At 38.9% G+C, this 23621-nt stretch overlaps 1 protein-coding gene across 1 annotated transcript in view; it reads right to left on the reverse strand.

The window, feature by feature from the left end:
• The window catches only part of pde6d (phosphodiesterase 6D, cGMP-specific, rod, delta), a 64521-nt gene that overhangs the window by 14915 nt on the left and 25985 nt on the right, over positions 1-23621 (reverse strand). Inside the window, exons 2-4 of the mRNA XM_060834798.1 lie at positions 21569-21657; positions 5677-5802; positions 1051-1156 (exon numbers count right to left, since the gene is read on the reverse strand). Of these exons, the coding sequence (XP_060690781.1) occupies positions 1051-1156; positions 5677-5802; positions 21569-21657 (321 nt within the window). The remainder of the gene's footprint in view (positions 1-1050; positions 1157-5676; positions 5803-21568; positions 21658-23621) is intronic.

A 23621-nucleotide genomic window follows, 5' to 3' on the forward strand; every position in this document is an offset into this window, starting at 1 on the left:
TCCTCATCTCATTTTTTAAACTTATATCATTGGTGCCTATATGCACCAAGACAACTGGCTGTTCACCCTCCCCTTTCAGAATGCTCTGCAGCCGATTGGTGACATCCCTGATCCAAGCACCTGGGAGGCAACATACCATCCGAGAGTCCCATTTTCGGCCACAGAACCGCCTACCTATTCCCCTTACAATAGAATCCCCTATGTCTATGGCCCTACGAGTCCCTTTCCTGCCCTTCTGAACTGTAGTGTCCACCACGGTGCCATGATCTTGGCAATTGTTGCCCTCTGCTGGCGAGCCATCTTCCCCAACAGGATCCAAAACGGTATACCTTTTTTGGAAGGAATGACCGCAGGGGACACCTGCATTGCCTTCCTACTCTTTTTCTGCCTTTTGGTCACCCATTCGCTGTCTCCTTCAGCAATTCTAACCTGCAGTGTGACCAGCTCACTAAAGTTGCTATCCAAGACCTCTTCAGCATCACGGATGCTCCACAGTGAGTCCATCCGCAGCTCCAGAGCCATCATGCGGTGAAACAAGTGCTGCAGCTGGACACAATTCTTGCAAGTGTAAAAGTCAGGAACGTCAGCCACTTTCCTGAGCTCCCACATCAAGTAAGAGGCTCATGCCACGGGTCTGAGGTCCCCTGCCATTGTAAGCTTAGCTTTATATCAACTAATTAAAACCAAACAATGCACTTAGAAAAGAAAAAGAAAAAAGAAAATAAAAATAAAATCTAAATCATAAAGTAGGTTTATACAAAGTGCTTTCAGAAAGGCAGCAATCTAATATAATTTTTCTTTGTGAACTAAGGGGATGCTTAGATGTGGCAAGTGAAAAGGACAGAGGTATATTAAGAATTTGGTAAAGAAATCAGTAATGTAAGAAAAAACAACTAAAAAGGGAAAAGAAATGATATGATAGTAAGCTGCAAGTCATACAGTGTATGTTTTAGCATTCGTAATCTACTTTAGTTTTCAAAATCACCAATCCTTTTCCAACACAAATGCAATGATACACTAATGAAAGATGTCACATCACAGGTCACTTACGTTAACACATTAGCAGGCATCATCTGTGATTCTGGTGCTGCTTCTATTAATGATTGCCAAGTGTTTGTAGAATTAGGAATGACAAAGCCAAATTCAAAAAACCATTCTGGAAAAAAAAATTAAAAAGTCAGTTTTCATAAAGCTTAAACAAATCAAGAGTCATGTTACCAAAACCACAGTCTCATGATTGCCAATTGCCTAGGATTGATTAACTACGTAAATTGGTTTTTATAAAACAATGAAATTCTTTACAAACTATGAAGCAGACACTACAACAAACCTACTGATTTGTGTGTGCAGCTTGCAGATCCATAGCAGCCTAATAGCTGGTAGAGTTACAACATTGTATAGACATGGCACATATTTTCCTTAATGGAAAACTATGATCAAGGCAAGGCACATACAACAAGTACCATTTCTGATTAAATATTTGTAATTATTTAACTTTAATATATGTCTTCTTCAATTTTTCATGAGTCATATAGGATCTGAGGCATAATTCATGATGCTTGTTATGAAATTCTTGATGAATTTTCCACTGTCTTTGACTTATCAAATGGAAGATTGCATACTGTTTCAAACAATGAAGCACTGAAACAGTACAGTACCAGTCACTCACCACAGAAATGAGTCAACAGGGAAATAGTGGCAATAAAACTGACCCCTAGATTTTTCTAAAAACAAATCTAATATTTCTATCACTTTTCTCTTTTGGCAAGCTAGGTGGCCTGCATCATTTGCTCCTCTGTGTTTTCTTTTACCTGTACCATTTCAAAGAACGTATTTCTCTTGGGTGCAATTGCTAAAGCTTTCAAATGCAGTTTGAGCAATGACACATTCTAACTTGTATAGTACTGTTTTAGCTGCATGAATTGGCATTCTGTTTGTTCTATTAATAGCAGCCTTACAATGACAGAGTATGATAAATCAAAGTTAAACTGAACTCGAATATTTCTGGATCTCTTTCAACTTAATCCAAAATTATTGCAGCAATAATCATAATGAATGTGCGTTGCCCAACATTACACCTACATGCAAACTATAATTTAAAAACAGTAGATAACCAACAACTATTTATTTAGGTAAATAGCAAATTTCCAAACTATCATGGCCCTAAACCTATGGTCTATCTTGAAGCCAATTTCTTACCTATTCCCAGACTTTATCTCTAATTCTCAGTCATACTAAATTTAAGTAGCTGCTTTCGCACTCATTTATTTAATTTATTTACAAAATTAAAATTACTTATTAAATATATTGCCTTTATTAAATGCTTTTCAAAATTTTAGATATGCCACCTAGTAAGGATTTTTACAGTTTACGGAGGATATAACTCCCATAAAATATTTTACGAAGCGGCATGCTTCGCGAAGTACAAAATTAAAGTACAGCATATGCTGGAGGTCTGAAAGTAAAATAAACTGGAAAGACATAGGTGAGGCAGCATCTGTATGCAGATGAAGACAGTTAATGTTTCAGATTCATGACCTTTCATTTGTTGAATCTGATGAAATATATATGGAAGATGACTTATGCTTGAAGATGTTCCTACATATTCATAAACTATTACTTGGGAGGGGATGACAATACTATATCAGAACTACTTTTGGTTGCTTAGCATTTGTCTCAACAACAAACTGAAATACAATTGTGAAAGGTTGGAAAATAATCCTTTCTGGAATAAGATAATGAACAGGATATTCTGAAACTAGTGAATCTACAATTCCATTCTCCAGAAGTATTTATCTGCCCAGCTTGATTTATGAACAGGACATTCTTAGAAAAGTAAGGTAGCCAGAGACATTCGTGATAAAATGTTTGTTCATGTACGTGAAATTGGTTGCTCAAAGAATTGGAATGTTATTGCAATTAGAATGTTGGAAAGTGGAAAAAATCATCAGAAGATCCAGGACGAAGAGGCGTTCTTACACACATGTATGGAGAGAATACAAAATTTGTTAAAAAAATCAATAGGAACATTCTTGAGTTAGTAATCTGCACTAATGTGTGACAGATTTCCTGAATAAGTTCAGTACTTACATTTGGAAAATTTGAAGTATTTGTATATAAAAAGGGAAGTATGTTAAATGTGACAAAGCATCTGGGTTTGCAGATTTTATAGCTAGAAAAAACAAAGCATATTTCTAGTACACAAAGGTTCTGGAGAAGGTATCGAGGACATGAAGATATTTTTGGCGTTAATTACCAGTATAAGCTCAAGGATTTAGAGAAGTCCAGGTTTCCAGAGAAAATAATTGATGTCTTAAAAAAAAAGCTTTTTAAAAATATAGCGCATCTAAAATGTTTAGGGAAAGGGTTAGAGTACAAGTTCAGAAGTACTTCTTCTCTCAGAAAGTCATCAGCGTTTAACTTTTCCCGGAACATGACAGCATGACGATGGGTCAATTATATGTGTAGCTACAACCTTTTTGATTGGAGTAGTCTTAATGAGCCAAATGATTTTTCTCCATTTTTAGATGTTTTAATGCATGAGTATAGATCAAAGGGTCAGGAAAGACCATGGTAACAAACAGAGTTGACATGTTCTCCATCCACGAAAGTGCTACGCAATGAACCTCTGAAATAGTCTCTCCTAATCAAACTCCTACTACCCAGCTTCACTTGCCCATTCTGGTTAGATTGAGTTTTTTTGAAGAAGTAATGAAGAGGATTGATGAGGGCAGAGTGGTAGATGTGATCTATATGGACTTCAGTAAGGCGCTCGACAAGATTCCCCATGGGATACTGGTTAGCAAGATTACATCTCATGGAATACAGGGAGAACTCGTAATTTGGATACAGAACTGGCTCAAAGATAGAAGACAGAGGGTGGTGGTGGAGGGCTGTGACCAGTGGAGTGCCACAAGGGTCAGTGCTGGGTCCACTACTTTTCATCATTTATATAAATGAATTGGATGTGAGCATGAGGGGTGTAGTTAGTAAGTTTGCAGATGACACCAAAATCGGAGGTGTAGTGGAGAGCGAAGAATTACAACGGGATCTTGATCAGATGGGCCAATGGACTGAGAAGTGGCAGGTGGTGTTTAATTTATCTAAATGTGAGGTGCTGCATTTTGAGAAAACAAATCAATCTTAGCAGAACTTACACACTTAATGTAAGGTCCTCGGGAGTGTTGCTGAACAAAGAGATTTTGGAGTGCAGGTTCATAGGTCCTTGAAAGTGGAGTTGTAGGTAGATAGGACAGTGAAGAAGGTGTTTGATATGCTTTCCTTGATTGGTCCACAGTATTGAGTACAGGAGTTGGAAGGTCATGTTGCAGCTATACAGGACATTGGTAAGGCCACTGAGAATATTGCGTGCAATTCTGATCTCCTTTCTATCGGAAAGATGTAAAACTTGAAAGGACTCAGAAAAGATTTACAAGGCTGTTGCCAGGGTTGAAGGATTTGAGCTATAGGGAAAGATTGACTAGGCTAGGGCTGTTTTCCCCAGAGGCTGAGGGGTGACCTTACAGTGGTTTATAAAAGCATGAAGGGCATGGATAGGATAAATAGACAAAGTCTTTTCCCTGGGGTGGGAGTGTCCAGAACTGGACGGCATAGGTTTAGGGTGAGGGGAAAGATATAAAAGAGAACTAAGGGGCAACGTTTTCATGCAGAGTGTGATGCTTGTTGGAATGCCAGATTAAGTGATGGAGGCTAGTACGATTGCAACATTTAAAAGGCATCTGGATGGATATATGAATAGGAAGGGTTTGCAGGGATATGGGCCAGGTGCGAGCAGGTGGGATGAGATTGGGTTGGGATATCTGGTCGGCATGGATGAGTTGGACCAAAGGGTCTGTTTCGGACTATATATCTCTGTGACTCTATGACTCTCTAACTATGGGGAGCGGGTGAAGCTGAATCTTTTGAGGCACCTCCAGATTGGTAAGGTTTATTTGCCTTAACTGGTAGTTTACCAAGGAGAACTCAGATTTCAAACAGTTATTGGTTGACTAACTAGGTATACATCAATTGACTATGTAGCAAATCGTAAATCGTCCTAATGCAATAGACTGCAACATCAAGGGTACATGAGACTTTTCAGCCTGCCAGCAGCTCATCGAGAAGGAAAGCTTCGAAATCAAATCTATATCCTTTTCTGCTGTTACACCAGTATTAGCTCCTTCAATGACTGAATAGCAAAGGTTCAAAATAAACCCCACCCACTTCAATATACTCACAAACCAGAGGTTCAGCAAGTCACCAATCAAAGCAGACATACCAAGCCCTGTGGCTAAGGGAAAGGAATGCTGGGGACTTGTTATTGCAGGCTTAAGATATAACCCTACACACCGAAGTCCTTGCTGAAGTAACTTTGATATTTGAGGACAACAGAGTCAAGTGTCTTCAGGAAGTCAAAAAGCCAATGTCTCAAACCCATTCCTCTAACTCAGTCTTCATTTGGATTTGCAATTGGTTATACAAATCAAGATTTGGTCTAATATTACACTTGAGGTTACATCAACCTAGACAGTAAATCAAAACAGAAATTGCTGGAGAAACTCAGCAGATCTAATAGCATCTGTGGGGAGAAAGCAGATTAAACATTTTGACCCTGGTGACTCATCAAGAAAACCTTTAATATAATGGTCCCGTGATATAATTAAATAAGATAATCACCTTCTAAGCACTGTCCTTTGAAGAAAACCTTTTGCTCTAGCCTGAATTTTTCCATCTGTTCAGATGAGGAAAAGTTTAGTTCTCGGGAAACAGCTTTGCATTTTAGGATCTTCTTAGGAACGCGAGCTGCAGAGAAATCAAAACAAAAGAGGTATTTCATAATTTTCCATTCTAAACTATTCAACAGCATGTCAAGTTCTATAAATATTATCATGAGGATCAAGAGAAGTCCAAAATCATCATTTTTGATGGAGACAGTAAGAAAGTAAAGCACAGAAAGTAAAGCACAATGAAAACCCTAAAACAACTGGCCCAGATTTTCTGGTCAGCATCAATGTTAAGTGCATTAACACTGACTGCAATGATTTCTGTGACCCATCTCTTGTGTGATTTTTCAGCTGAAAGTTCCAAAGCCAGCTCAAGTATTGAAGGGTCAACACAGCCATCCACAGGGATGGTTGTAGGATGTAAGAAAAGATGGATAAAGCAAAGACAGGCCTCTTTTTATGACATTAGCTGCAAATTTTAGGAAAATGTTTAATGGCTTAAGTCTTTCAGTGGATTGATGGGTAAGGTGGAAGGAACGGGTGATACGTTGGGTAACTTAGGTTGGGCACGGAAACATCCAGAGCAGGACCGCGGTTGGGTCATGTCAGGGGCTGAAGGGTGTGTGTGCGTGTGCGTGTGTGTGTGTGTGAAGAATCTCAGTCCATTTATGCCTGCTAATCTCTAAATTATACTATTGTTTACCAGAATAACATTATTAGGATAAGTATGCAGGGAAGTCCTAGGATGTAGTCAGAATATTTGACACAAAGTTCAATAGTGGAGACTCTCAAGAAGGATCTCAGGAAATATAGAGGAGCCCATTGGAAGCTTATTGTTCCAGGGAATTACAGCACTTGTGTATCAGGATTTCTACAGGATCCTGACACACAGAGTCATAGAGATGTACAGCATGGAAACAGACCCTTTGGTCCAACCTGTCCATGCTGACCAGATGTCCCAACCCAATCTAGTTCCATCTGCCAGCGTCTGGCCCATATCTCTCCAACCCCTTCCTATTCATATATGCACCCAGATGCCTTTTAAATGTTGAATTGTACTAGCCTCCACCACTTCCTCTGGCAGCTCATTCAATACATGTACCACCCTCTACGTGAAAAAGTTGCTCCTTAGTTCTCTTTTATATCTTTCCCCTCTCATCCTATACCTATGGCCTCTGTTCTGGACTCTTCCACCTCTGGGAAAAGACTTTATCTATTTACCCTATCCATGCCCCTCATGATTTTATAAACCTCTACAAGGTCACCCCTCAGCCTCCGACGCTCGAGGGAAAACACTCCAGCCTGTTCAACCTCTCCCTATAGCTCAAATCCACCAACCTTGGCAACATCCTTGTAAATCTTTTCTGAACCCTTTCAAGTTTCACAACATCCTTCCGATAGAAAGGAGACCAGAATTGCACACAATATTCCAACAGTGGCCTAACCAACGTCCTGAAAAGCTGCAACATGACCTCCCAACACCTGTACTCAATACTCTGACCAATAAGGGAATGCATACCAAGCACCTTCTTCACTCTCCTATCTAGCTGCGACTCCACTTTCAAGGACCTATGAACCTGCACTCTTTGTTCAGCAACACTCCCGAGGACCTTACCATTAAGTGTATAAGTCCTGCCAAGATTTGCTTTCCCAAAATGCAGCACCTCACATTTATCTAAATTAAACTCCATCTGCCACTTCTCAGCCCATTGGCCCATCTCATCAAGATCCTATTGTAATCTGAGGTAACCTTCTTTGCTGTCCATTACGCCTCCAACTTTGGTGTCATCTCCAAACTTACTAACTGTACCTCTTATGCTCACATCTGGCAACTTGCGTCCAATCTATGATAATCTGGCTACTGTAAGATTTGGGCCATTAACTCAAATACATAAGCAGACTAGCTGTATATGTGGATGCATTAATAAGGTGCATCCATTAACAGTAATCCATTAATTATGTTGCAGGATTAGAAACCACAGATCTGGACTAATAATCTTCAAACAATAAGGTTGCTTTAAATCTCCCTCTTCCAACTGGGACTTGGTACATACCCTGACTGCTAAACTGAAAGCAGTATGAGAATTTGTGAACTTTACAGTGTTCCTTCCTGTGTGGACTGTACTTTTCGGTATCACCAAAGATCACCTCCAGCATTGTTCACAACTAGTTAAAATTTTTATAAGAACAAGAGTATCACACCAAGAAACACAATCAGAAACACTAATTAATCAGAATTGATGGTGAAGGAACTGCAATCCACAAGGGGCCAAAGGCCTACAAACACTGATTAGATTAGATTACTTACAGTAAGGAAACAGGCCCTTTGGCCCAACAAATCAACACAAACCCGCCAAAGCGCAACCCATCCAGACCCGTTCCCCTACATTTATCCCTGCACCTAATACTACAGGCAATTTAGCATGGCCAATTCACCTAACTTGCACATTTTTGGACTGAGGGAGGAAAATGGAGCACCTGGAGGAAACCCACGTAGACATGGGGAGAATGTGCAAACTCCACACAGTCGCCTGAGGCAGGAATTGAATCCAGGTCTCTGGTGCTGTGAGGCAGCAGTGCTAACTACTGTGGCACCATGCTGCCCAAAGAGTACCCCCCAATTCCTTGTAACCCTGCATTTCGCACAGGTAATCCACCTAGCCTGCAGACTATGGGCAATTTAACATGGTCAATCCACCTAACCAGTGGATTGAACTATGGGAGGAAACCCACAGACACAGGGAGAACGTGCAAACTCCACACAGGCAATCGCCCAAAGCTGGAATTGAACCCAGGTCCCTACTGCTGTGAGGCAGCAGTGCTAACCACTGAGCCACTCCAAACATTTCTGAACTGGGTTGCAATCTATTTCTGTAGCAACTCTGAATAAAGAGACAGGCCCGTCACTAGTATTAGATTCTAAAGTAGACACATTCTCTTGGTACAATGCTTTGTCATTCAGAATTCAGACAGAAGAACAGAGTGGATGATCCAGCTCAACCTCCTCCTGAAATCCAATATCATAGGTGCCATTATTCAGCCAATTCAATTCACTCCACATCCCATCAAGAAACAAATGAAGGCACTGATTACTGTAAAGACTGTAGGTCCTGACTACATCCCAGTAACTGTACTGAATACTTGTGCTCCAGAACTAACCATGCCCCTCTCCAAGCATTCCAGTACAGCTACAACATATACCTGCCAGAGTGGAAGAAATTTGCCCAGGTATGTCCAGTACACAAAAAGCAGGACAAATCCAATCTGGTAAATTACTGCCAGAGCTCATCTCTTAATCATCAGCAAAGTGATGGATAGGGACATCAGCTGTGCTATCAGTGGCACTTGTTCAGCAATAACATACTCATCGACAGTTGGCTTAGGTTTCACCACAGCCACTCAGCTACTGGATTCACGGCAGCCTTGAGGTGGGGTGAGAGTGATGCCTTAAAAGCAAAACTGTACAGAATCACTATCTTCAGCTGCTTTATCAATGATCTACCTTCCATCATAATGTCAGAAATGCGAACATTCATTGGTAATTACATACTGTTTACCACCATTCTCAACTCCACAGATACTTAAGTACGTTATGCCCATATGCACAATATCTTGACAACATCAAGGCTTAAACTATTAAAAAGCAAATAACATTCACACAACAGGTGTTAAGCAATGACTCTCAAACAAGAGAGACTCCAGCTTGAACATTTAATGATATTATCATTGCTGAATCCTCCCCGATATGAATATTCTTCTGTTGCTAACATCATTGACTGCCCCTTTACTGTTGCCTTAATTCTTCTTGATTGATACATAATTGTGGAACTCTGCTCACACTGCTTGCTTCATCAAAAAACAAATTTCTATTAAGTTGTGGGCAGCCACTGCTGTCGACTTATACTGTTTATTAACAGCCTATTCACACTTCCCTTTGCCTTTATACTTAATTCTTGATTAATTAGCTACAAATAAATATATAAAGTGCAAGCCAGTGTGTGTTACCTATCCCAGAAAGTTCAGCATTTCCAGACATTTATGTTGAGTTCCTGTTGAGGAAATGTATAGATCCATGTTATCATCTAATTTCCACATAGCACTGACTCACTCTCAACTTGCAGCTGCACCAAATTTGCTTTAATTCTCTTCCTCTCAACTCTGCTTCAGGATTATCTCAATATTCAGTTTATAGAATGACAGAATTCCTGTAATGTGGAAGCAGGCCAAGGAGTCCACATGGAAGAGCATCCCACCAAGATATCCACTCCCACACTATCCGTGTAACCCCACATTCCCATGGCTAACCCACCTAGCCTGAACATCCCTGAACATATTGGACAATGCAGCATGGCCAACCGACCTAATCTGTACATCTTTGGACTGTGGGAGGAAACCAGAGCACCCAGCAGAAACCCAAGCAAACACGGACAGAATGTGAAATCTCCACACAGGTCAGTAGAATTGAATCGAGGTCCCTGGCTCTGTGAGGCAACAGTGCTAATCAATGAGACTCTGTGCTGTCCTCATATGCTAATGGTTTCTTGGTTTCATGTCACCAGTCATTCCTATCTACAAACTTTGCAACTCTCTGCAATTTGTTGTGTATCTTCTTTACATAATATCTAGATCATTAATTTTGATTTCAAATAGTTATCCACACAAGTTCATTTGGGTGCATTGCTCATTCACCAAAGCATTACAAATAAATTAACAATAATAATTTAATAAAAGGATAATTGTTCTATCACAAAAGTTTAACATTCATAAAAAATTTAAAATCACAGAATTGTTACAGGTGCAGAAGGAGATCATTCAGCCTATTGCTCTTGCACTTGACTTAGTGCCATTCTCCTACCTTTTCCCTATATCACTGCACACAATTTCTATCCAAATAATCATCCAATCCCTTCTTGAGTGCCTCAATTGAATCTGCCTTCACAACATTTCAAGACAGTGCATTCCATCCCCTATTTGCTATGTGAAAATGTTTTTCTCACTTTAATTCTGTTTCACTTACACATCACTTTAAATTTATGTTCTCTAATTCTTTTTACTTTTATGAATGGAAACAGCTTCTCCCTATCTAATGTATCCAGTCTGCTCATGATTTTGAAAACTTCTATCAAATCTCTTCTCAGCTTTCTTTTCTCCATGGATGACAGTTCCAACTTCTTCAATCTATCCTCCTAACTGATTTCTTATTCTTGTAATCTTTCTTGTTAATCGCTTCTGCACTCTCTCCAATATGTTCATATCTTTCCGACAACGTGGCATCCACAACTGTACATAATATTCCAGCTGATGTCTAACAGTGTTTAACACAAGTTCATCATCACCTCTCTGCTCTTGTACTCTATGCCCTTATTAATGAAGTCGAGAACACTGCATGATTTACTAACCGTTCTCTCCAGCTGTCCTGTGCATGGCTCATGCACATATGCACCCAGGTCTCTCTGCTCCTCAACCTCCTTTAGAATTGAATCCCCTATCTTATATTGTCTTTCAACACTCTTTCAATGCTCTTTCAAGCAATGTGCATCACATTACTCTTCTCTGCGTTGAGCCTCATGCACCACCTGCATGTCCAACCCAACAACTTCCCAATGTCCTTTTGGATTTTCAGTAACCTCCTTACAGTTTAAAATTCTTCCAAATTTAATGTCATCTAGCAACTTTGAAATTGCCCCACACACCAAGACCCAAATCATTAAATAGATATCAGGAAAAGCAAAGGTCCGACTACCAATCCCTCAGGACCTTCATAAACTTTCCTCCAGCCCAAAACATTTTCTCTGTACTCTGTGTTTCATATCACTCAGTCAATTTTGTATCCATATATTACTACTAACCCTGCAGCCATGAGAAGTAACTTTCCTCACAGGTCTGTTGTGTGGCACTGTATCTACACCTTCTGGAAATCCATATATACTATAACAACATTATCCTCATTAGCCCGTCCTATTTTCTATTACCTCTTTAAAATACTCCAGCAAATTAATCAAACATGATATTTCCTTTAGGAATCTGCGCTGGCTCATCCTAATTAACTCATCTTTCCCTATGTTATTACAAATTCTATCCCAAGTAATGGTTTGGAGGTGCCGGTGTTTGACTAGAATGTACGAAGTTAAAAATCACACAACACCAAGTTATAGTCCAACAGGTTTATTTGGAAGCACTAGCTTTCAAAGCACTTGGTGTTGTGTGATTTTTAACTTTGTATATCCCTAGTAATTGTTTCTGGAAGTTTTCCTCCCAACGTAATTAAACTAACTGGTCTGTAATTGCTGAGATTATCCTTACAACCTTTCTTGATCAAGACTGTAATGTTTTCAACCCTCCAGTCTTTTGGCATTTCCTCTGGATTCAGGGTAGACTGTCAGATTATGGCCAGTGCCCTGCAATTTCTGTCCTCACTTCCTTCAAAATCCTTGACTATCTTGTCTTATCCTACTGCCTTGTCAAATTTAAGTACGAACAATCTATCCAATCTATACTATAACCTAATTAATCGGGCACCCTTTTCATAACAAAGTTTCTTCCTTTGGGTAGCATCCTCCTCTTTGTCAAAATAGCTGCAAAGTATTAATTTAACACCTCAGGTATACCCCAGCCTCCACATTTAAATCCCCTTTCTGGTCTCTGAATGGCCCTACTCCTCCTTTAACCATTCTCTTAGTGTTTACATGCCTATAGAAGACTTTGGGATTTCTCTTTATTTTAGCCATTAATCTTTTCTCATAGTTTCTTTTTGCTTCTTTTATTTGCTTTTTCAGCTTCTGCTAAACCTTCAATATTCCCACTAATACTTGATAGTTAATTTCCACTTCCTTTGTCACCCAGGGAACTCTAAATTTGTTTGTCCTACCTTTTCCATTAAAGAAAATATACCTCAACTGTACCCAACCATCTGCTCTTTGAAGATTGCTCATTAATAACTTACTATTTTCTACTTACTATTATTAATCACTTACTATTCCAATCAACTCTGGTCAGCTCTGTTCTTGTCCCTTAAAGTCAGCTCTCCTATTGATTTTTCTTACACTGAACCTTACAATACAATGATCACTGTCTCTTAAATGTTCCCACACTGCCACTCGATCTATTTTGCCCATCTGATTGCCAAGGAACAAGTCCAACAATATATCCTTCCTTGTTGTACTGGACAAGCAGTGCTGTAAGAAACTCCCAAATACAATCTGGGAACATTTACTTTGTGCTGCCCCTTTCACGACCATTATCTTAGTCTATATTTGTGTAATTGAAGTCCCCCATTGTAACTACATCATTATGTTGGCATTTCTCATTAATTTCCCTGTAGATTTGCTCCTCAGCATCCCTTCCATAGTCATTGGTCTATAGGCTACACCTAGCAATGGTAATTGCACACAAACTTTATTCTGTAGAACTTGCCAAATTTACTTTTTGTTTAACCGTCTGGGACATGTTCCTTCTCCAGCACTGAAATGCCCTACCTAACCAACATTAACCTCCTCCTTCTTCTATCTTTCCTGACTAATTTATATCCAGGAATATTCAACACTCAGTCATGCACTTTCTTGAGCCAGGTCTCCATCATCGCCACATTATAATTCCATATTCATGGTCTGTAATTCCCCAACTTTATTTGTGATATTTCTTGTATTTATGCATGCACAGTTCCACTCTTTGTTGATCTTCCTTTCTTTCTTCCCTACTCTGACTTCACCTAATGACTTTTTATTCTCTATGTTAGTGTCAGGTGCATTGCCAAGTATTTTGCAAGTCCTGGCATTCTCCTTTGTGCCCAAACCTCTGCCAAATATCTATTACAAACTATTGCACTATGTTAAAACAATAACCTTGAGATGGTAACTGAAAATTCTAATATGATACATTGACTGCAAAATACACCTGGAATTGCATTTGACACTATTCTCACATCTAATATTTCAAAGATTTTCTTAAGTAGAGAAACTGATTGATTTTGGACATACTATGTTAGAATTAAAAACAGAAACATTTAATTATACAACTGTACTAGCTATTTATATAATTGCAGCGGTTAAGGAAAAACAAAAGAACGGAAGGGAAGATGAATTTGGAAGCTGTTAATCAAAACAGGTCATAAATAAACTATTACTAACCCACAAAACAATGCTACTCAAACCCAAAACACTCCTCCCCCTTCCTTTTAGATACTGTTGACCATGTATACAGGCAGTAAAGCATGTCTGTTGAAGATAAAAATAAAGTTTGGGATCTTTTGTTTGGAGAAATACTACTTTTTCATCTTTAAAGCAAATTCTTCTAGAAAATAGCATTGGCTAAGACTGGGTATTAATGCAATTTATACATTTATTAAAGTGACCAGATTTGTATGTACTGTTGTAGACAAAGTCTTAAGAAAAAAGGAAAAAGTTTTCAATTTGTTATGAAGCCAATTTACCCTAAAAATATTGCCAAGTTTAGAAGAGAATGCTGTCCATTTTTGATGCTTTCTAAATATTTATTGCATCGTTCGTTTTCATTCATCTAACTTAATTATGCACTGTGATGTCATTTTATTTAACTATCCATAGCTGCTTCATCAATGATCTGCACTACATCATAAAGCTAGAAGTGGCGTTTTGTGCACACTGTCCAGCACCATTCACAACTCCTCAGATACTGAAGCAGTGCAGGTCCATACACAGCAAGACTTGGATGTGGACATGGGCTGGGAAGTGGTAACACTTGTACCACAAGTGTGAGGCAATGAACCACCTCCAACAAACGTGAATCTAAATATCATCGCTTGAAGTTCAAAAGCATTACCTTTGTTGAATTCCCCCACTCTATCAACCTCCTGGAGCTAGTCATTGAGTAGAAAATGATTTGGACCAGTTATATAAATACTGCGGCTACAAGTGCAAGTCAGAGGCTACGAATTTTACATTGAGTAAAGCACTTCCTGATACGTGCCGCAATCCACGAGGCACAAGCCAGGATAATGATGGAACACTGTCCACTTACCTGAATGAGTGCAGCTTCAACAACATTCAAAAAGCTTGACATCATCCAGTACAAAACAGTCCACTTCATTCACACCATATCCACCAAGTTCAACATTTACACCGTTCACCAATGCACAATAGCAATATTTACCATATACATGGGTGGACTGTAGGAATTTACCAAGTCTCTTTTGACTACTTTTTAAATCTCTAACCTCTACTGCCTGAAAGACCAACCAGCAGGTGCATGGGAACACCATCAGCGAAAAGTCCCCCTCCTCACCATCCTCATTCTTTCACTCTCACTGAGTCAAAATCCAGAAACTCTCTTCCTAACAGCATTGTGGATGTCCTGCAGATTGAAGAGGTCAATTCACACTACATCCAGAGAGCAATTAGGAATTAGACTTCTGAATGAACTTCTCAAATTTTAAATTTAATGTTGATCTTGCTTTTTGTGCATCTTCTCTACAACTGTACATTGAATTATTTGCTCTGTCCTATTACCCTTATGCAGTTGTTTGGTATGATCTGCTGTACTGCATGCAAAACAAAACTTTTCACTGTACTGTATCTAGGTACATGTGCCAATAACAAATCAAATCAAATCAAATCAAAAAGCTTGCCTAACTAGTGACACTCATATTCTATTAATGAGAAAAAATTGAATCATCTGCAATGAGTAAGAAAAACACTTTTTTTCAAGAATTAATTCAAAACATAACTTAACTGGGCAAAATTATTTTTTTTTAAATCTGTCATTTGAAATACAAAGAAATCTAAGAGAATGGTTTTGCAAATTTCTTGAAGTAGAAATGTGAGCTAGTTTGACCTCAAGAAGAGGTCAAAAGATTAGGGTTAATTTCTAGAAGAGCAGAATTGAAAACATTAAACTTCTGCAGAAACTCAGTGCACCCCACTTAAATACTGTGATTGGTTCAGGTCTCCAAACTGCAGAACATACAGGGACAATACCAGAACTGAAAGGTTATAACTATGAAAGTACTGAATTAGCTGAAGCCCTTTTATCTGAAAAGCAAAGGTTGATGGCTAACCTAATAGAGTTCTTTAAAATTATGAAGGAGGTTGATGGAATAGACAAAAAGTTCTTTTCACATGGGAGTTCAAAGCAAAGAGCTTAAGTACAAGGAGGAGATCCTGCACAATGAGTGCATCCGTATCTCTGAGCCACGGCAATTTGGATTTAAGTCCCACTCAAGGAACTGAGCTTCACGGACGGTCCACTGCTCATATCAGTCTAACAGATTGTTTATCAGTCTGTAAATATTTCCAATGTGCCTATTTCAAAAAGCAACAGTGGGAGTGTCTCCTGGACAGCTGTGCTTGACATGAAGTGGCTCCCCTCAAGCTATACCCTCGAAGGACAGTTTTTCCTGAAACAATTTGCAAGTCTAACAACAGAAACAGATTTAAGCATGTGTTGTCTGCCTTACATGTCTTAGGTGTGGGAACAGAGTTGAGGAGAAGAAAAATAAATAATTTTAATTAAATTCAATCGAAAATTTGAGAGAAATCTCCTTATTCAGGGAGAGTGTTTAGAATGTGGAACTTGTTATATCATAGAGAAGTCGTGGTAAATAGCATTGGTGCATTGAAGGGAAAGATGGCTAAGTAGAGAAGAGAGGACAGATTAGAAGGATACTCCTATAAAATTAGATTACTAATAGAGTGGGAGGAAGGTCTAATAAAGCATAAATATTGATACAGTCCAATTAGGCTGAATAGCTTGCATACGCTAAAAATTCTATGTAATCTCCACTCATTGAACAATGTAATCTGTACCTCAGTGCAAATTGATGTCAATCATAGAAACACTCTAGAAGGTTGTGGGTTCAAGCTCCACTCAAGGGCTTGAGCACAAAAATCAAAGCTGATAGTTCAATGCAGTAGTGACAGAGTACTTCAATGTTGAAGGTGGTGACTTTTGAGATCATTAAACTGAGGCTCTGCATGCCTCTAAAGGTGGGTGTAATAGATCAAATGATACTATTTTGAAGAACAACAGAGGAGTTACCTCCTGTTTCCTGGTCAACATTTATTCCACTATCAACCATCAAGTGATTAGGTTATCACGGAATTAGGCCTAGACTAGGAAATTCCAGCCACCTGGAGCTGCCTGTCAATCAGGGGCTGGTAGCTCCAGTTCTCAGTTTTGCTGATGCAAGGAAAACATCCCTTCAACTTCCAGGATGAAGGACTGCTAACAGGAAAGTTCTGGTTCAGGGCAGTGGGTGCGTTTATACAATGCCATTCAGCCCATCGTGTCTGCACCAAACCTCTGAAGAGCATCCCACCCAGACCCAACCCACCACTATAGCCCCATAATCTTACATTTACCATGGCTAATCTACTTAGCCTGCACATCCCTAGATACTACAGGGCAGTTTAGCCCTGCACATCTTTGGGATTGTTGGAAGAAACCAGAGCACCCGGTGGAAATCCATGCAGACATCAGGAGAACGTGCAAACTCCACTCATACAGCCACCCAAGTGTGGAACCAAATCTAGGTCCCTAGTGCTGAGGCAACAGTGCTAACCACTGAGCCATTTCAGCGCCCACGGGTTGGGTGTCTTCAGTTCAAACTGTGGAGAGGGATTAGGGTAGTCAGAGGCAAGGGTAAAATGGCAGTTCTCAGCAGCCATAATGTCCGTCATGTACAAGTCATTGCTGCTCGAACATGCCTCCCTGACCCACAACTGACAAGCTGCCCACACTGGCTACTGCACCACTCCAAAATAGGTGGGACTTGAATCAGAGTTTCATGGTCCCACTTGGAGCTGAAATAGCAGCCCAGGCATGATAAGCATTTTAAGTGGTTGCTTGATTACTTATGTTTTCAAGTGGAGCAGGGCAGGAAGGCTAAGCTTGGGTCTTCTCACCCAGAACTTAATTAAGGCAAAGATAAAGGGGTGTTGGGTTTTGATATAAATATTCTAGTCAACCAGTTGAGCGACACACGTCTAGAGCCGGTGGGATTTGAACCTAGGTCTCCTGGTCCAGGACGCAGTGATACTATGACTGCACCACAAGAGTACTAGTGGGATTTAGGTCACAACCTTTCCTAATTGAGTTTACATCACGCCACCAGGTCTACACTGGTGCCCATAAGATTATGCTCCAAGTCCTTCCTTATGGTAAGGGGTGATCTACTGAAGTCTTCAAAATATTAACAGGGAAAAGGCATGATAGATAAAGACAAACCATTTCCACTGGTTGGAGATTCTAGAACTAGGGGGAATAGTTTGAAAACTTAGAATAGATTGTTCAGGACAAATGTTAGGAAGCACATTATACATAAAGAATGGTAGGTGTTTGGAACTCTCTTCCTCAAATGACAGTAGGTACTGGATCAGTTGTTAATTTTAAAGCTGAGATGAATAAATTTGTTCAGTAAATGTATTAAGGGATATGGGCCAAAGGCAGGGTTATGGAGTTAGGTCACATAGCAGCCATGATCTCATTAGCAGAACAGGCTCAACAGGTAAATGGCCGACTCGTGTTTCTCTGTAATCAAATCAAACAAGTATATGTGCATGCATTACTTGATCATCCAATCACATAATCCTGCTTAAACACCTCTCAAATTTCTTGCTGTTCATTGTCGCATACACATTATATACATTTCTTAAAACAGAGAATCACAGTTAGTTAATTACTAAGATAAATCAGTCTATTTCAACTTTTTGACTAAGAAAGTAGAAGTGTCCCATTTCATTATCTAATTTTTTAAAAAAAAAATTCTAACACATATCATTCCAATAGAAAACTACTGAACAAATGACCCCGACCAAGAAACAATTTCTTCGTATGTCTATGTTTCCTGCCTTGTTTATCTCATGACGGTCTTCATCTCCTTGCTTTTAAAATGCTTCCTACACTGTTTCTTTTCTGTGCATTCTCAGATTCTTAAATAATATTGTTTATATTTGAAATCTTTCTAGTTCTGTCAAAAGGTGTGAAGCTCTTTATACTGTGTTATACAGCATATTCCCAGATACTTATTTCTCATTAGTGATAATTCTTCCAAAACCCACACAATCAGGTTTTAGGGTTAGGTCCTGAAAGTATGTCTATAATGTCACAAACATATGTGGCTGCTCCATAGGTATTAGTACTCCCTTAAAAGCTGCCTGTTAGTTTAGTTTTAATAAAGTAGATAGGTTTGTTTTGGTAGAGTAAAGGGTGGTTTAGTAACAATGGTACTATGTCGTGGCCTTGTTCTTTGTACTATTTTTTTTCTGTTTTGATGGCTTTTTTTAAATATATGAATGTTTTGTAAAAGATTTAAAAAAGCTTTCCAATAAAAAATATTTATTTAAAAAAGCTGTCTGTTACTGTCTACACAAAACGAAAAGGAAAGCAATAACTCCGGAAACACTCAGCACTGCCCACCGACATAGTAGCTTGTAAATATATAGTTTCAGTCTGTACAAGGAGGCATAAGTCATGCAGAAATCAAGCTAAAAGATAAAGTATTGAGAATGGCTATATGTTTAAGTGGACATTCAGGAGGTAGTTACACTCCTTAGGTTAGGAAGTGGTACATGTCTAGTTAGTAGTCAGGTTCAGGGAATTTTACTGAGAGTCAGGCTAATAAAGGAACTCCAGGTGCATTGCTGAGGAGCATCAGCCTTCACCCCATTTAAACAGGTAAGAGGTTATTTTTGCCTGTGTATATGAAGAGTCTGCAGGGATGTTTTAGTAAACTGTCCACAAGACAACAGTACAGCAGGCTATTTAAGTGAAGGAGGTGAATAGGAATAAGAACATAAAGTTCTGCCAACCTGTTGGGATAGAAACATTTCATTTTCACATTTCAAACCCAATATGACTCATCTTTGAATTGAGGAAAAGTGGAAATGTGATGGGCTTTATGCTGTACAAAGAAATGGGGACAACCCAGTGGAACAAAAGGGAAGGTCAGGAAAAGGTTAGGATCAGAAACCAGAAGAAGTAAGCCATTCAGCCCTTTGATCCTACAGCCTCATTCAATAATATTGTGGCTGATTCTCACCTCAACACCATTTTCCTGCTTTCCCCTGAAACCCCTTGATGTTCCATTTTAATATCTAAAAATATCAATCATCTTCTTGAATGAGTTCAATGGTCTGGCCTACACGGCCTTTTGTGGTAGTGAGTTCCAGAGTTTGACCACTCTCTGAGTGAAGAAACCTTTCCTCATCTCAGTCCTAAATGGCCGAATGTATATCCTGAGACTGTAACCCCAGCTTCTAGACTCCCGAACCAGGGATGACATCCTCCTTGCACTTATTCTGTCTAGCTATTAAAACTTAACACATTTCAATGAGATCCTCTATCAATCTTCTACTCTAGTGAATACTGGCTCAATTGAACCAATTTCTCCTCATATAACAGACCTGCTAGCCCCGGTCATCAGAGAACATCTACTGCATTCCCTCTCTGGCAAGTCTATTTTCTCTTAGGTAGGTCGACCAAAACTGCACTCCAGGCGTGGTCTTACCAAGGCCATGTATAACACCAGTAAGAAATTACTACTTGATTCAAATCCTCATGCAATGAAGGCTAACAAACCATTTGCCTTCCTAACTGCTTGCTGCACCTTCTTGCTTACTTGCATTGACTGTATACAAGTGTACCTAGATGTCTTTGTACAACCACATTCCTCAACAAATTAACATTTAAACAATACTGTTTTTTGTTTTTCAAACCAGTGTATAACTTCACATTTAGCCATGTTATACTGCATGTACCATTTTTGCCTATCCACTCAACTTGTCCATATTACTCATTACCTCCTCAACTCAAAATCCCACCTAGTTTTGAATGTTCAGCAAAATTGGAAATACTGCATTTGGTTCCCTCATCCAAATTATTTAGTTATATCATGAATAGCTGCAACCTAAGCACTAACCCCTGCAGTAAACCACTTGTCGTTGTCTACCACCCAGAAGTAGACACATTTCATCCCACACTGCTTCCTGTCTGTGAGAACCTATTCTCAATCCATGTCAGTACATTATCCCCAATTCCAGTGTGTGTTAAGTGTATCCAGTAGCTTTTTATGTAGAAACTGATCAAGTCTTCTTGAAATCCAAACATACCACATCCACTGGTTCTCCTGATCTATTTTTCCAGCTACATCCGCAAAACTCCTCAGTAGATTTATTAAGCATAATTTCCTTATCATCAACTAGGTTAACTGGTGTGTAATTCTCTTTTTTTTTCACAGTCTCTTCCTTTTTAAAATAGTGAGGTTAAATTTGTTATAGTCGACTCTGCTCCAGAGCTTGTAGATTTTTGTAAAGGTGGCAACCAATACCTCAAGTATTTCGAGGGCACTTCCTTTAGTATTGTGGGGTACAGGTTGTCAGGCTTTGGGGATTTGTCAGCCTTTAACCCCATTAACTTGTCTAGCACCTTTTTTTCACTAATACTGATTTTCTTCAATTCCTCTGTCACACAAGACCTCTGGTTCCCTAAACTTTCCAGGAAATTATCTGTGTTCTCTTTTTGTGAAGGGAGAACAAACTGTATTCAATTCTTCAGCCAATTCTTTGTTCCCCATTATAATTTAACCCATTTCTGACCGTAAAGGACTTACATTTGTCTTCACTAATCTTTTCTTCTTTACATTTTTCGAAGCTTTTAGTCTTTTTTTATGTTCCTTGCAAGTTTCCGCTCATGCTTTATTTTCCCCTTGCTGATCAATCTTTTTATTGTCTTTTGTTGAATTCTAGATTGTTCCCAGTCCTTAGGCTTCCACTGCAACTCACCATGTTTCTGATTTAAATCGCAGTCTAGATTTTCCACTTGCAATATCGACACTAATCAGTTCACTTGGATAGGAAACATATGATTAAAAGTACCTTCATGCTCCACTCCAGGTAACGAGAGATCTTCTGTGCCTTGCCATAAAACTTTCCCTGTTTCTGCATCACGCAGATTCATCCAGTTACTGATGAATTAGAATTGTTAAGTAAACAGCAGCTGAGTATATCAAGTTATCTAATTTTTCTTGAAAAAAATCTCATTAGTACTGTTCTTGAAACAAACTGCTTACACAGGATCAAATTTTCCAATATAATTTGTTATTTTTAACATAATAGTTTTAAGATCTAACAGGTTTTAGAAACAACCAATATAAATAGTAAAATATGAGTTTTACTTTAATTATTTTTGTTCAAGATTTCAGATTTTAATAAAGACGTTCAAACTTCCCACTGGTAAAATGTTACACATTAAGAACTACAATACAGTTATAATTGTTCAGATGATAATAAAATGGCATTTATTAAGCATAATCACAACTTTCAATAAAAGCAAATTCGGTTATAAAGAAAAAGGACAACAGCCTAATTGCACAGTGACATTCTGTATATGGTTATGTGATGACGAATTGCAAGTTCTAGTTTTAGAAGGGGGCTGAGGGAGGTAGAGCTATACTCCAAGTGAGGAGCAGACTATTTCAATGATTTGAAAATTAATTCTCATTGTTTGAGGTTCACCAATTGTAACATGTCCTTGGAAAGTTACATTTTCATCAGTAATATGTTTCACTTAAAAATATAAAATTAAATGAACAAAAGAAATAAATAGTGCTATTTCTAAACATAATCAAAAGGTTATATTCATGTGTTGTTAGAAAGGGAAACCCTGAGGACACTATTCTGATGTAAAGACCAAAAGTTCTAAGGTTGTTAGGGGAGGGACAGAATTGTGTCATTTGTTGAATTGTACAAACTGGAGCTAGATGGGCACTATGGTGCACAAAGCACATATGAGCAGTAACATCCAGATGGAAGAGACACCACACATGGAATCTTTCTGGGCTAGAGAGGACATGATTGCAAACCAATTGTACACATCAATCGAATAATTTAGGAGACCACAGAACCAACTTTCAGAAGCAGGATAATGTAGGAGACAAATTAAACACTTGGTTCAATGGATAACCTGCTTCAACAATTATGGGCTCTGACTAAGGTTTTAAGAGTGCACTTCTGGCTTGGTTTGTGATTTGACACAGCCAGAAACCAGAAGACTGGTCAATTTCAGGTTAATACAAAATGTCAATCAAGGTCAGAGCTTTACTTTGCACTTTACAGTTACTGTGATTTCTATAAAACAACAAAGTACAGAAATGGAAACTTATGCAACCACCATGACAGTTTTCTGATCCCTGAATTAACTGAACAAAGACTTTGACGATAGTGTAGTAAAACTCAGAAGGAACCCTCTGATTTATCTCTGAACGCCAGCATTATTTTTTTCCTCCCCACCAAGTGATCACTGCCCTGCTCTGTCTGTTACCCTTCCTAGACTGTTCAATCTATGCGGAGATGATACAGTCTAAGGCAGAATCATCATGACCCAAAACATTTTAGGTTTAGGGAGACTATTAAGCAGTTATATTCAGAATCATCATGACCCAAAACATTTTAGGTTTAGGGAGACTATTAAGCGGTTATATTCAGAATTTCAGCAGCCATCCAACTCACCTATCACTGAGGTTGCACTTCGCAGCTGCACCAGAGTAGGAAGAGAATTTACAGTACAACTATTAAGGTTCTTGTGGCATAGTAGTATTGTCCCTATTCCTAGACCAGGAACCCCACATTGAAGTCCCACCTGCTCCAGAAGTGTGTAATAACATCTCTGAACAGACTGATTAGAAAGCAAAAAAATAGCCGTTAAGGTTAAACATCAGTGCAAAGAAGTTTCATATTTGCTGGCTGTCATTTTTTCCCCGATTACTTTGATTGCAGGTAAAAGACAGAAAATGATAACAGGAAAATGGTGGAACTAGTGGTCATTTTGACTGTGATCTTTTAAAGGAAAGCCTTTGAAATGAATGAGAGAAGTGAATTTTCCAGTGGGTCTTCAGTCTCGAAAAAGAATGCATACGACATTGTCTACCAG

This window comes from Hemiscyllium ocellatum, chromosome 13 (assembly GCF_020745735.1).
Source record: "Hemiscyllium ocellatum isolate sHemOce1 chromosome 13, sHemOce1.pat.X.cur, whole genome shotgun sequence".
In the NCBI taxonomy this organism is placed as follows: domain Eukaryota; kingdom Metazoa; phylum Chordata; class Chondrichthyes; order Orectolobiformes; family Hemiscylliidae; genus Hemiscyllium; species Hemiscyllium ocellatum.